Here is a 14,691-nt window from a genome sequence, read left to right as displayed (position 1 = left end):
CCCTGCATCGGCAGGCGGACTCTCAACCACTGCGCCACCAGGGAAGCCCCCCCATATTTTTCTTATGAATTCATCCACCTTTACTTGCAAATTCTGCCCATTACCTAAGGCTTCTCACTTCCTCGCTTTGCTTTCCCAGCTTCCCTCTGAACAAAGATCCCTCCCTTTCCTGAAACTCTAATTCATAGCTATGGTCAGTACCACTAAATTTAGCATTTAATATTCCCTAAGTGCTTCTCCTACAACTAGACCTTAAACTCTTTGAGGAAAAGGTAATCCTGTCTCCAACCTAGTGCCTGGAATATCAATACAAACTAGGGAGGGAAATAAAAATAAACTTTTCTCAAAAAGGTTAGGTACCTCTGGTCAACACAAAGTATCACTGGGGTGGACTGCACACTTAGTGCAGTTGTTCAAAGCCATCTTAGGAGTGACATAAGCACTTGAACAGGATGGCTTTCATATACTGTATTTCATTAATTCTAATTTTTTTTCATTTTTATAGGGATGCATTCCATAATTATGGCACGTCGATCTAACAATTTTTTCTTTCTTAGTGGAACCTAAAATCATGGTGCATCTTATAACATACGGAGTCTTAGATTCGGTGAATTAGGGTACAAAGAACAATAGCTCCTAACTACATCTGACAAACAAGGAGGAATAAACTAAACTAGTATACTTTCCTAATAATAGTAATAATAGCACTTATTGTATTATGTTCTTATGTTAGTTGCTGAACCAGCTTTATAGGAATCATCTGACTTCAGATGTAATCATCATTTTCATCTTACAGACCTTAAGAAACAGACCTCTAAACCTCAGTGAAATCAGGTAACTTGCCCGAGGTCACACAGCTAAAATTAAGCAGGAGCAGCTGGTAATGCCCAAGGTAAGGATGCAAACCCTGGCCCACGACTCCAGAGGCAAACACTATAACCAAATAAGACGAATATCATAACAAATCTCAATCAACCCTACAAAAAGTTCCCCTGCCTACTCTCTGGCATATTTTACACTCACTTTATTTTATCATCAAAGATAGTCAATAAACGATGAGTTGACACAATTTTTTAGCTCAGTGACATCACCTCTCCTGTAAGCACTTAGATCCCAGGAGAAATCCCTAATCACACTCGCAGGATGTGAGGTCCCTGAGCACAAAGACCTTTCCTAACTTATTCATTATTCACTCCCCAGCATCTAAAGCTCTGCTAGGCACACAGTAAGTGGCCAAAGATATTTACTAAAAAAAATAATATTTACTTGCCCTTTTACTTTACTGTCTTATGTCTTCAGATTTTTCTAGACCTTTCCAAGATGCTAGTAAAATTAAGAGTATTTCCAATTCACAAATATTTCTGGATTGAAAATGAGAAAAACACTCAAAGGGAAAAACCATCTTGATTTACATTTTATTAATCAAACCAGGAACACTTTCCCAAGACTGTCCTACTACCCACCACTCCAACCTCATAATCTTCCGCTCATTACGGACACCATTCCTATACTACACACTATACTCATAAAAAGCTGCTTATTTCTCCACAGACAAGCTTCTTCTTGCACAGCTGTTCAATTCATCCGGGATGCCTTTTCCCACTCCCTCAACCAATCCTTCTCATCCCTTAAGATTCAATATCTTCCAAGAAGCCCACCTTTAACAGCCAGGCTAGCAAGTAACATTAGGCTGGAATAATCTATTTACACATCCCTATTCCAACTGGACTGTAAACTTCTCCAGGCCAAGTAACAAGACGCAAGTCACACAGGTTGGGAAAGGTCTGTTAATCCATGCCTCCTCTTCCGCAACTCCCAAGTAAAGATTCACCAAATGACAAAGATGAAAAAACTACTAGGACCAAATGTGAAACCATTTATCACAATGCATAAGAATACAGTGAGTAAAAGCCATTTTCTGCCTTCCAACACTTGCCTCCGCAGTAAAGGACTCGAAGTGGGTAATCTGCATCTAACTTGGTATTGCTCCTCGGGTCTCCTTTGCAATCATGCCCACCGGATTCAGAAATGTCAGCAGCCATTTCAAAACCTGTAAGCAAGGAAAATAACACATCTTCACTATTTTGGACCAAGACGCCCAGAGAAGCAGTGTTCAGGTGTAGTCCGGCCTCCTCCTACTAGAAATCCCCCCACCCCGAATCTGTTTCAGTTCTTTGCTGAATGAGAGATACAAGCTGCATGAGGATTCATAAAATATGAGTAATTCTGGGCACACCGTTTTCCAGGTCTACAGGGAAGTAAGTGACAACAGTGAGACTCACAGCAAATGGACCATGACAACTAGGGGGAGGAGGGCACTAGTGGAAGACGAAGCAATGGGGAAAAAGATGGGGAGCGTGAACTCGGTAGCGACAGGGCAAAAGGTCTGGGGGGAAGATCTGGAAAGGATGCAACAAACTGCAGCAACAAGGAAAGGCCACAAAGCAGCTGAAGAGGCTGGAAACGCCTACGAAGAAGGGGTGGGTCGCCGGAGGTGCCCGGAGGGCAGGGTGTGGGGTGGGCTAGAGGCCAAGGGAGGGACGCGTTAGAGTCACGGAAGGGAAAGGGAGTGGGAGGGGGCGGGGAGACCAGAGTCTGAGAAGAGAAAATGCGGGCAAAAGAACCAGGAAGGGGCACAATGTAAGAGCACTGAGGCGACGACAAGGGCGGCCAGGTGTGAGGGCGCGACCTGAGGCGAAGGGGCAACCCCGGGGACACCAGAGCGGCCCATGTGGGCGGGGGTGTGGAGACGCCCGGCCCGGCCCCCTTCCGCCGGGGAGCACCTCAGCTTCCCCCACGCTCTCTACGAGCTTCCTGGAAGCGTGAGAGGCACGAGGGGTCATTACCCAGGCGGTCGCACAGCCTCCGCCGCCTCCGCGCCCGCCACTACCGCCAGCTGAAACGACACATGCGACTCCTCTTCCCCGGCCAGAGCCGCCCAAGAGCCCGTCTGCCAGCCGCGGTCCCGCGAGACAATAAACTTTTATCGCGAGATTCAGTCTCCTCTGGGCGGCTGTCGCGAGAAGCTCGAAGGCGGGGGCGGAGAGGAATTGCGGAGCATGCGCGTTCCGCTCAGGGGCGGAGCTAAGCAGCCTAGAGGCTGACAGCCAGCAGGCGGTGCTAGTTACCAATGGGAGAGGATGGGTGGTCCGTGGTCGACGCCCGGAAGGGGACGCTGGTTAGAGAACGGAGACGTGCGTCTAAATCAGCGGTGACTCATTATTTTGAGTCGGAGAACGTGGTCCCCGGGGTCTGGGGTGCATCCTGGAGACCTGACTAACCTCCAGCCTGTTGGATAAGTCTTTCCTTCACGGGGAGATTGCAGCTGGAAAAGGCGTTTGGTTTCATTTCAACACGGTACCCCTACATTGGCGGAATTCTTTTTAAAAAGACAATATCAACGCAATTTACATTTTTCTCATCGCCCTACAGTCTCACCACCCTAACAACTGTTTTCACAGCTTCCTAGTGTTGATCGATCTTTATATGTGTTGTAAATTGGAATTAATCTCTCCCATGTGAGTGTTGACTAAAAAACTATGCACAACCTAAAAGTTGAGATTTATGTTTTATTCGGCAGGAATTTTTAGGTCTTCAAGCCCAGGAGGCATCATCTCAAGTAACCCTGAGAGAACTGCTGCAAGGAGGAAAGGGGGCAAGCCAGCGTATATAGGAGTTTTACAACCACGGGCAGGTAGTCTGAACATCAAAAGATTATTGTTAATTAAAGAAAACCAGATATGTCAAGTTTAGGAATTTAGCCCTTTTCTCTGTATGCGAAGATGCAAGAGTGTGGGCTCACTGAAATCATTCCTTTGATATGCACCTCAGCTATCGGGGGCCAGTATCCCGTGTTTTCACATCCTGAGTTTCCTCAGGGCTCACTGTAGGGAGTGGCTGCAGTCTGACGGCCGCTAGACGGCAGGTAGGCAGGTGTTCTTTTGCTTCCTGAGTTCCCTCAGGGCTCACCAGCTCACCGTCTGGTGGTGGCTGCGATCGCTGATGACCGTGCCAGCCTTTGTTTAAATATTCCGTTTATCAAAGACTTCAGAGAAGAGGCCACAGTCTCCGGTGCAGATTATGCCGGACGGCTTCGTGTGCAGTTTTGAGCAGAAAATTTAAGGGGGGTAGTGGTGGTGGCAGAGAAGTTTGCAAAAGAAGGAGGGGAATGAGGCAGATGTGAGTGGAGGATAAAGCAAAATAGAAAAGAATAACCTCCACCATCTACAAAGCTCTTTTTGGTCACCGTTTCCCTAACTCTCATAGCTCTGCAAGTGTGGTAGTGTTATTCCCATTTCACAAATGGGACTCAGGCTGAGGATGGATATGAAGGGTTTTTTCCCCCAAATGAAACAACTAAATGGAAGCAAAGCTGAGACACACCATGGGTGAAAACCTGATGATAAATGGAATATTGCGTGTCACATCGGTGAAGAAAGGCTGGCACGGTCATCAGCGATCGCAGCCACCGCCAGACGGTGAGCTGGTGAGCCCTGAGGGAACTCAGGAAGCAAAAAAACACCTGCCTACCTGCCGTCTAGCGGCCGTCAGACTGCAGCCACTCCCTACAGTGAGCCCTGAGGAAACTCAGGATGTGAAAACACGGGATACTGGCCCCAGATAGCTGAGGTGCATAATCAAAGGAATGATTTCAGTGAGCCCAGACTCTTGCATCTTCGCATACAGAGAAAAGGGCTAAATTCCTAAACTTGACATATCTGGTTTTCTTTAATTAACAATAATCTTTTGATGTTCAGACTACCTGCCCTTTGTTACAAAACTTCTGTATAACCTGGCTCCCCCCCTTACCTTCTCGCAGCACGTTCTCAGAGCTCTCTGAAACGCTGTCTCCCGGCCTGCAGTCCTCATTTTGCCCCAAATGAAACTTAACTCGCAACTCTCACGTTATGCATTTTTTTAAGTCAACATCTTTCTTAAATAAAAGAGGGGGTTTCCCCCCTCTCACAAAAGAGAGTCTATTCTAAATCACATTCGTGAAAGAAGATCTTCTTCCAGAGCCTATTTGATTCCAGTAATAATATCTTCCATTTGTTGATACTCACTTCCCACTATGTGTCAAGAACCTGCTCCTTTGGGGATAGAGTCCAGGTGGATTCATTTCACAAAATTTTCTTGGGTTCTTACTATGTGCCACACACTGTGCTAGGCACTGGGGAATACAGCGAACAAGAGACAAAACCCCCAATCTCTCTGAACTTAACAGTGTTAGTTACAAAATTCCCTACAAAGGAAGGATTGTCTCTTATTCCCAGATGGATGGTAAAATGGAAGCCCAAACATGGGATGAATTAAGTTCACCTGTTCTTAAGATCACACAGCTAATAGCATGTTATTGATCTTAAGACACACATTTTTCACATTTTCACATCTCTCACATTGTCACTGAGTCCAAGCTCGCTCCGCTTGCCACACGACAGGCCAATAAATCGGAGACGAGGTGTTGAGGCAGGGAATACGACTTTAGAAGTCGGCAGACTGAGAAGACTGCAGACTACTGTCTCAAAATAACCGTCGTATCGGGGTTTGGATGCCAGTTTATTTTATAGAACAGAGAGGGGGCAGGAGATGAGGAAGTAAAGTGAGAAGGCCATAAGACTTGCAAATGTCCCCTGGAATGGCCAGCCTGAGGGAGGGGATGTGTTCATTTCTTCTTTCTTGCAGCCATCCACAGGTGGACGGGGGCCGGATGTTTCCCTGAACAAAGGCACTTTGGTTTAACATTCATGCAAAGGGGCAGGGTTCCCCGAGGCAGGCCATTGTGTATAGATCGTAACCTTTTAGTGAACAAAAGCAGCGGAAAGCAAAGGTTAAAGTAAAAGAAACAGGTCCAATATGTAGTCAGATTTGGCTCTTCCCTGTTACAATCTCAAGATGCTCTGCAGTGGATGGAGTCTTAGCATTGTGGCATAGTTTAATTTGGCAGCATTTTTCTCTCTTAGTGATGCATAAAATAATGCTGCATCTTACAACCAACGGCATCTTAGATGTGATGAAATATGGGTAAGTGGCCAGTCCTGTGGAGTAGACCCAGTGTCCTCAGTTCTTTTCCTCACCCTTTTCCTGCTCTGCTTTGTAGGGAAGGGGGTGCTGATACTTATGACTGAATGCCCAGGCTTTCCTGTTCCTGAGCTTCCATCTAGGTCAAGCCAATGGGAAACAGCAGTGAGACCACCCCCACCCAGCCCCTTGAGCAGCCTCTCTGGCAGTAGCTAGCTGGTTCTCCCCCTGCATTGTTTAGGGATCCCAGCCCCTGGGCTCCTGTAACATACTGCCCTCCCTGGATCTACTCTCTAGCCTACCAGTGGTGATGGATGGCTTCTTGCTACTGCTAATCTCCGAGTTGCCTCACCACCCCTGTTTAGCTTTTCAACAGTTCCATTCCCCGTGTTACCAATCCCCTGAATGAAATTCTCCACTGCTGTAAATACTTAGATGGGGTTCTGTTTTCTCGGTGGACTCTGCCTGACATTGCTGGCATTGAAACCCAGAGCTACACTTCCATGTCACACTAGCGCACACGTCACAACCTGTCAGCAATCAGGTACTAAAAGGAGGAATGACCCATTAAATAAAGAAACATCAGTGGTTTCTCATCAGGAAGCCACAGACCCTGAGAGGCAGTGGAATTATTGCAAAGAATACAGGAATCCAGTTGAGGACCAAGGGCTGTCAGGAAATTGACTAAATATCTTTCAGGCTTAAGTATTACTATTTTTCTAGAGTAAGTTACAGTTTTGTTCCAATGAAATTCCAAAAGTTGAATCTGATTGGCTTGTTTCCAATCGTGTCCATTCCTAAATCAATCACCATAACTAGACAAGCCCTGAGTTAAGTGTCCATTTTTGGAGCTGGGTTTGGAGAGTGGAGACAGGGTACATCCCAAAGGAAATTTGAGGCACTATAACCAAAAGAGGGAATGATGCTGAAGTATCAAAACCAACAGATGTTTACTCCAGCCAATCTCATACATGTGCTAAAAATTATTTTAAAATCTAGTGCCCTCGGGACTTCCCTGGTGGCGCAGTGGTTAAGAATCCGCCTGCCAATGCGGGGGACACGGGTTCGAGCCCTGGTCCGGGAACTTCCCACATGCTGCGGAGCAACTAAGCCAGCGTGCCACAACTACTGCGCCTGTGCTCTAGAGCCTGCGCGCCGCAACTACTGAAGCCCGCGCGCTTAGAGCCTGTGCTCTGTGACAAGAGAAGCCACCGCAATGAGAAGCCCATGCACTGCAACAAAGACCCAATGCAGCCAAAAAATACTAGTGCCCTTAACACATGAAGTGCGTGTATAGGTGAGGCAGACTTCCTTACTAACAGAATCCTGTTTTGCTTCAGATAGCAGCGTGTCCAGCTAAAGATACTTGATTTCCCAGCCTCGCATGCAGTGAAGGAGGCTATGTGATGCAGTTCTGGTCAATGAGATGTAGGTGTATGCTGAGATAGGGCATCCCTTCTCTTGGGAAACAGTATGAAAGATTTTTAAATGGACAAAAAAAGAATACTGGGTGTCCTATTTATCATTCTGTTTAGTGGTATCTTTCATTGTCTTTGAGCTATTTTACAATTTTGTAAGTTGTAGAAAACTGATAGTAATGCAGTTTGCTCTTGTCCATAGAGATGCAAATGACTTGTGTCTGGTGGAGCTGTAATTGATTATTTCTCTGTTGACTAGTTTTCCATCTACTTGTAAATTCATTTCAGCATTTCTTTTTTTCCTTTTTAAAAATATATTTATTTATTTATTTATGGCTGCATTGGGTCTTCGTTGTGATGCGCGGGCTTCTCATTGTGGTGGCTTCTCTTGTTGCGGAGCGCGGGCTCTAGGCTCGCGGGCTCTAGAGCGCAGGCTCAGTAGTTGTGGTGCACGGTCTTAGTTACTCCACTGCATGTGGGATCTTCCCGGACCAGGACTTGAACCAGTGTCCCCTGCATTGGCAGATGGATTCTTAACCACTGTGCCACCAGGAAAGTCCTGTTAATATGTTTTGTTTTGTTTTTTTATTTTTGGCTGCGTTGGGTCTGCATTGCTGTGCGGGGGCTTTCTCTAGTTGTGGAGAGGTGGGGCTACTCTTTGTTGCGGTGCGTGGCTTCTTACTGCGGTGGCTTCTCTTGTTGCAGAGCACGGGCTCTAGGCACACAGGCTTCAGTAGTTGTGGCTCATGGGCTCTAGAGTGCAGGCTCAGTAGTTGGGGCACACAGGCTTGGTTGTTCCGTGACATGTGGAATCGTCCCAGACCAGGGCTTGAACTCGTGTTCTCTGCATTGGCAGGCAGATTCTTAACCACTGCACCACCAGGGAAGTCCCCATTTCAACATTTCTGATTGCATATGTATGTGTATATGATTGCCTATGTGTGTATGTTTTTTTAAATTCTCCTTTGAATTGGTTTTCACATCTACTAATTCCCTTATTAATTAAGAAGTGAAATAAAACCTTTGACACATGTTTATTTATAATTGGATTAGAGTCATGCTTTTTTTTTTTTTTTTTTTTTTTTTTTTTTTTCCACGCCACGCAGCTTACAGGATCTTAGCTCCCCAACCAGGGATTGTATCCAGGCCCCCAGTGAAAGTGCAAGTCCTGACTGCTGGACTGCCAGGGAATTCCCTATTTAAAAAAAAAAAAAAAAAATCACTTAACACTTATCAAATAAAAAGGCAAGGCCTCATTTAAAAACAAAAGAAAAAAACCCTTGACTTTTCTTCTTTCCAACTGAAACATGAACATAAGCCATCTTGCAACCATGAGGATGGATTACAACCATCTTGCAGGTGCATATGCTAAGAATCTTGGACTAGAAACATAAATAGCGTGCGTTCTGGATAGCATTGTTGACTCACCATATCAGCTCTTGACTATCCTCCTTCCAGAGCTTCCTATTGTGAAAGACAAACACTCCCCATCCCTACCCCTGCCCCCGCCACCCCCAGATTATTAGTTTAAACTAATACACTAGGGTTTTCTATTATATCAATACTACAGAATGCATTCCTAAATGATACTATCAGGAAGCCAGGTATTTCTGAGACAGGCCTGGGACCTGGGACCCTTTGCTGCAGTGCTACAATGCTTGCACCTGGACAAACCTCTCCTCCAGCAACAAAATACAAAGAAACTATAAGGGAGGGACTTCCCTGGTGGCACAGTGGTTAAGAATCCGCCTGCCAATGCAGGGGACACGGGTTTGAGCCTTGGTCTGGGAAGATCCCACATGCCGTGGAGCAACTAAGCCCGTGCGCCACAACTACTGAGGCTGCGCTCTAGAGCCTGCGAGCCACAACTACTGAAGCCCGCGTGCCTAGAGCCCGTGCTCCGCAACAAAAGAAGCCACCGCAATGAGAAGCCCGTGCACCACAATGAAGAGTAGCCCCCGCTGGCCACAACTAGAGAAAGTATGCACACAGCAACTTAGACCCGATGCAGCCAAATAAATAAATAATAACATTTTTTAAATAAATAAATAAAATAAGCTCTCTAAAAAAACGTGCTCATTAAAAAAAAAAGAAACTATAAGGGACTAAAAAATAACTGCATGTATGCACAGTTGGGGCAAATTCTGGACAAAAGATACAAAAAGACCGAAAAAAATCCCAACTGCCACTTCTGAAGAGCTGGGAGCAAAAGCAGGGCACTGCGCATGCCCCCTGCCCTCAGCACCACCTCGGGTGGGGGCAGAGCACCTCAGCCACCCCTCCAGCCAGACCCCTGGACACACCCCTACCCTCACCCCATATAAGGAACAAGCTCATCTCCCACTCCCCGAGCGAGCACGCAAGGGAAACTGTTAATTGTTCTCACTTCCCCACCCCCACCCCCACCCCCGTCCCCCCGCGGCAGGAGCCCCAGTAAAGACTTGGCTGAATTTCTTGTGTGGCCTCTGATCAATTTCTATTGATTGGGGAAGGCCAAGAACCCTAGTTGGTATCATTTTCTTTAACACAAGCGGGGAACCCATGGTGAAGAAAGCATGTGTGAAGGAAGGAGACAAAGGTGAGACCTGGCTAAGAGACCATGGGGAAGTGATGTGAGACCTGTCATTCAGATGAAGCATGGAGGAAGGGGCATTTTGTCACTGACTTTCTGAGAATGATTTCGGACGCTCGCAGCAGTAAGCGGCAGCTTGCATCAAGCAAGCAACTAACCACTAGACCACAGGGGCCAGCGGCTAAGACCTGGATGCCTAGCTCTTGCCTGCCTTGTCGAGAATGAATTCAGGCAAGGAGGCAGAAGGTAAAGAGTAAAGTAAGAAGTTTATTGGAAAAGCAAAGTACACACGGAAAGACAGAGGCACGGGTGATCTCAGAGAGAGACGTGCTTTAGGGAAATTTAAATCCTTTATACAGGGGCAGTTTTACGGGTCTTTTGTCTTCCTAATGGCCAATCATCTTGTGTTGTCCCCCCTGGCTAAATTGTCTCAGGAAATGCAAACAGAAGTCTAGTTGTAAGTAGCCGGCCTGAAGCCCACTTTTTTCTGCCTCATGAAAAGTAAGCGGAGGCCAGTTGTAAATGTCTGACCTGGGGCCCATCTATCTCCTGCCTCAAGAAGACTTCTGTCAAAGAGAATGAAAGCGTTTGCCCTGGGCTCCCTGAACGGGAAGTGACTTCTTACCACACCTGATGCTTTGTCATAACATCATCTATTTTCTCAGGAAATCATGGGTTTTATTTTTCCACTCTTGGGGCCGGCTTGGCCCTTAGCCAGACATTTTCTTTCATCTGGTTCTTTCTGGGCATTTTCAAGATGGTCACCTGGGGCAGAGTGGATATTTGTTGACTGTCTTTCTAGCATCTCCTCTCTGTAAAAGGTCCATCTTGGCTTGGAAGTGTTAATCTCCTCCCCACACTCGACCCATGTGGTCCGATTGAACCGTCACAACCCCGCCATTCAGAGGTGGAGCCTGTGACCCAGGTCTAAGGCAATCAGCACATGGTGTCCTGCTGGTAACAGCGATTAATTGATTCAAGGGTAGATCAATCAGGGTGAATCCCAGCACACTTTTGAAGGAGCTTCTAGAAAAGAGGCTCTCTCTTTCCCACTGGACTTGCGTCTCAGAGGATTCACACTAGAGCTGCTGGCAGCAATCTTGCCACCATGTGGGGTTTTTTGTTTGTTTGTTTGTTTACTTATTTATTTATTTGGCTGCATTGGGTCTTAGTTCCCTGGTCATGGATCGAACCCAGGCCCCCTGCTTTGGGAGCACAGCGTCTTAACCACTGGACCACCAGGGAAGTCCCACCCCACTGTGGTTTGAGAATAAAGTCAATATGGAGAGCAGATTTGAGAGATAGAGAATGTTTGACCCCTGAATCCAGCCGCATCTGAGGTCAGCCTTAACCCTCAACTTTTCTGGATAAAAGTCAACACTCAGGCCAGTTTGAACTGGAATGTCATTTTCAAATTAGTTCTGATGGACACATAGGGTTAGGGCTAGTGCAGCCCTTACCGGGGTTTGTTAAGACCTATTCTACCCAAGGTTTCCTAACATTTTCCCCCCACTGTGATATACCCAATGTATTTTATGCCCTGGCAGAGCACAATCTCATAAACAAATCTACATTTTGATGACATCTCCAAATGACTGCAAGGATGTAAATCATTATAATAATTTGTGATTTTTGCAACTAATTACAATACACACATAAGGTAGGTGGCCATGGACTATGGCAGATTAAATGGGTTGTTGTTTGATTCCTTTCCTTTCCCCTCAAGAAGGCATTTTGGAGTTCTTAGAACAAGGCCCAGTCCAAAGAGGAACATAGGGCTAACGTTCAATCTGTCTCATCTGCTTAAGTAAATAAAATTTTAAACTCTACTACTTCCATATTAGCAATAAATTACCAGACACATGCCATACATGAAACTGAATTCAGGGAATTCCCTGGCAGTTCAGTGGTTAGGACTCCTCGCTTTCACTGCAGGGGGCACGGGTTCAATCCCTGCTCGGGGACTAAGATCCCACAAGGCGTGTGGTGCGGCCAAAAAAAGTAAATTAATAAGAAATAAAAACTGATTTCAACATACCAGTGGATCGAGACACACACGGATGAGAGCTGACAAGTGAATTGGGCTCAGTTTATTCCCAACCTACATGAACTATCTTCAAAACTAATACATTTTTCATCTGTTAGCTCTGGTCTAAATTGAAAACATTTATTCTTTTCTGAAAAGAGAGTTTGTATTTGTCATCTTTCTCTCTTGAAGGATGGATAGCCTTTGAGAATTATTTTCTCAAGGTCAAGATGGTACCTTTCGCTTGGATCTTTGATGTTTAAACTGGTTTAGAAAAAACCATATTTTAAAATTAATACAGTATTTTATTTGTCTTTTCTCTGTTTTCTCTATTTGTCTGTCAAACCCTGAGCCAACCAATTTCCCTAGGCTGCCTGGGGAGGTATAGGAAAAGGAACATACAGGGCAGAGAAACACTGGAGAAAGAACTATAAGAGGTGGAGACAGCTCCTTCACAAGGTAAAGAGGATGAGAAAGGCCACCATCAGGCAAAAGGTCCCCATCACCTCCAAGAGGGCAAAGGCCAGAATGGTATAGGAGAAGAGCTGTTGCTTCAGAGAAGAGCTCCTGGCATAACCAATGATGAGGCCCCCAAACACAGTCCTGATTCCAGCCCCAGAGCCAGCCACCTACTGTGGCAGCCTCAGGTCCAATGAACTTGGCTGCTGTGTTGCTGTCCCTTGAAATGGCACTGAAATGTATATGTATAACTGAACCGGGGACTTCCCTGGCAGTCCAGTGGTTAAGACTCTGCGCTTCCACTGCAGGGGGCACGGGTTCAATCCCTGGTCAGGGAACTGAGATCCCACGTGCCGTGCTGCGCGGCCAAAAATCAAAATAAATAAAAGAGTAAATGGGGATTCTTGTACCACCTGTGCAAAAAGAAGAAGAATAACGGAATCACTTTGCCATACACCTGAAACTAACACAACATTGTTAATCAACTATGCTCCAACATAAAATGAAAAGTTAAAAAAAAAAGCTGGGGGGCACTGGTTTGGAAGCTGCGGCTAAGAGTAAGTGAAGTCAGGGGACATGGGGCTGCCAAGCTGCTGAAACGCTCATCCGTCGGCGTCTCTGTTCATTTCAGCACCACTGCAGACAGCGATGGGCTCAGTAGCTTAGAGGTTCTCCTGACCTAGAAGGAGGTGGAGACAAATGTGCAAATGTACATTTTCAGGGGATGAAGAGCTGTGGCAGGAGAGCTGCTCCCAGTGCAGAGAGACAGAGAGCTAGAGAAAAAAAAAATTTTTTTTAATGGAAAAATGTTAAGAATCCAGGATTGGATTCCAGTTTCAGGAACAGCTGGATTCTAGAGATAAAATAACATACTCAAGAATCTACCTCTCTCAGGGGCTTCCCTGGGGACGCAGTGGTTAAGAATCCGCCTGCCAATGCAGGGGACACGGGTTCGAGTCCTGGCCCGAGAAGATCACGCGTGCTGCGGAGCAACTAAGCCCGTGCGCCACAACTACTGAGCCTGCGCTCTAGAGCCCGCAAGCCACAACTACTGAGCCCGTGCACCACAACTACTGAAGCCCGTGCACCTAGAGCCCGTGCTCCACAACAAGAGAAGCCAACGCAATGAGAAGCCTGCGCACCGCAACGAAGAGTAGACCCCGCTCACTGCAACTAGAGAAAGCCTGCACGCAGCAACAAAGACCCAACGCAGCCAAAAATAAATAAATAAATAAATTTATTTATTAAAAAAAAAAAAAAAAAAAAGAATCTACCTCTCTCAAAGGATTGGGAGCCTGGGATTAGCAGATGCAAACTAGTATATATAGGATGGAAAAACAGCAAGGTCCTACTCTGTAGCACAGGGGACAATACTCAATATCCTGTGATAAACCAGAATGGAAAAGAATATGAAAAAGAATATGTGTATGTATAACTGAGTCCCTTTGCTGTACAGCAGAAATTAACACGACATTGTAAATCAACTATACGTCCATAAAAATTTTTTTTAGGGCTTCCCTGGTGGCACAGGGGTTAAGAATCCGCCTGCCAATGCAGGGGACACGGGTTCGAGCTCTGGTCCGGGAAGATCCCACATGGTGCAGAGCAACTAAGCCCGTGCGCCACAACTACTGAGCCTGCACTCTAGAGCCCGTGAGCCACATCTAATGAAGCCCGTGCACCTAGAGCCTGTGCTCTGCAACAACAGAAGCCACCGCAACGAGAAGCCCGCGCACCGCAACAAAGAGTAGCCCCCGCTCACCGCAACTAGAGAAAGCCCGCACGCAGCAACGAAGACAAAACACGGCCAAAAATAAAAATAAATTAATTAAAAAAAAATTTTTTTTTTAAATCTACTTCTCTCAGAAAATTATAAAGCAAAAGTGAAAAGTGCTTATGCTTGATACTTCTGGGTACAGGTAGGGGAGTTACTTTGTACTATTCTCGTATCTTTTCTGTAAGTTTGAAATTATTTCAAATTTAAAAGTTTTTTAGGGGACTTCCCTGACAGCCCAGTGATTAGGACTCTGCACTTCCAATTCAGGGGGCACAGGTTCGAAACCTGGTCGGGAAACTATGACCCCACATGCTGTGCAGCGAGGCCAAAAATGAAAAAAAAAAAAAAAGAAAAAGTTTTTAAAAAAGAAACTATCTCTTTTCATGTTTTGTCTCTTCCCCTATGCTTTTGTCATACTCTC

General features: G+C 45.9%; 1 protein-coding gene and 1 pseudogene across 1 annotated transcript in view; both read right to left on the bottom strand.

Moving 5' to 3' along the window:
• The window catches only part of DENR (density regulated re-initiation and release factor), a 12,894-nt gene extending 9,902 nt beyond the window's left edge, over positions 1–2,992 (bottom strand). Inside the window, exons 1-2 of the mRNA XM_007117179.4 lie at positions 2,847–2,992; positions 1,937–2,050 (exon numbers count right to left, since the gene is read on the bottom strand). Of these exons, the coding sequence (XP_007117241.1) occupies positions 1,937–2,042 (106 nt within the window). The 5' untranslated portion in view covers positions 2,043–2,050; positions 2,847–2,992. The remainder of the gene's footprint in view (positions 1–1,936; positions 2,051–2,846) is intronic.
• Positions 2,993–12,486: 9,494 nt separating this feature from the next.
• LOC102975677 (ATP synthase F(0) complex subunit C2, mitochondrial-like) lies at positions 12,487–13,250 on the bottom strand (annotated as a pseudogene).
• Between the last annotated feature and the right edge of the window lie 1,441 nt (positions 13,251–14,691).

Source organism: Physeter macrocephalus, chromosome 19, assembly GCF_002837175.3.
Source record: "Physeter macrocephalus isolate SW-GA chromosome 19, ASM283717v5, whole genome shotgun sequence".
NCBI lineage: Eukaryota > Metazoa > Chordata > Mammalia > Artiodactyla > Physeteridae > Physeter > Physeter macrocephalus.
This window is presented reverse-complemented; position numbering and strand designations above follow the sequence as displayed.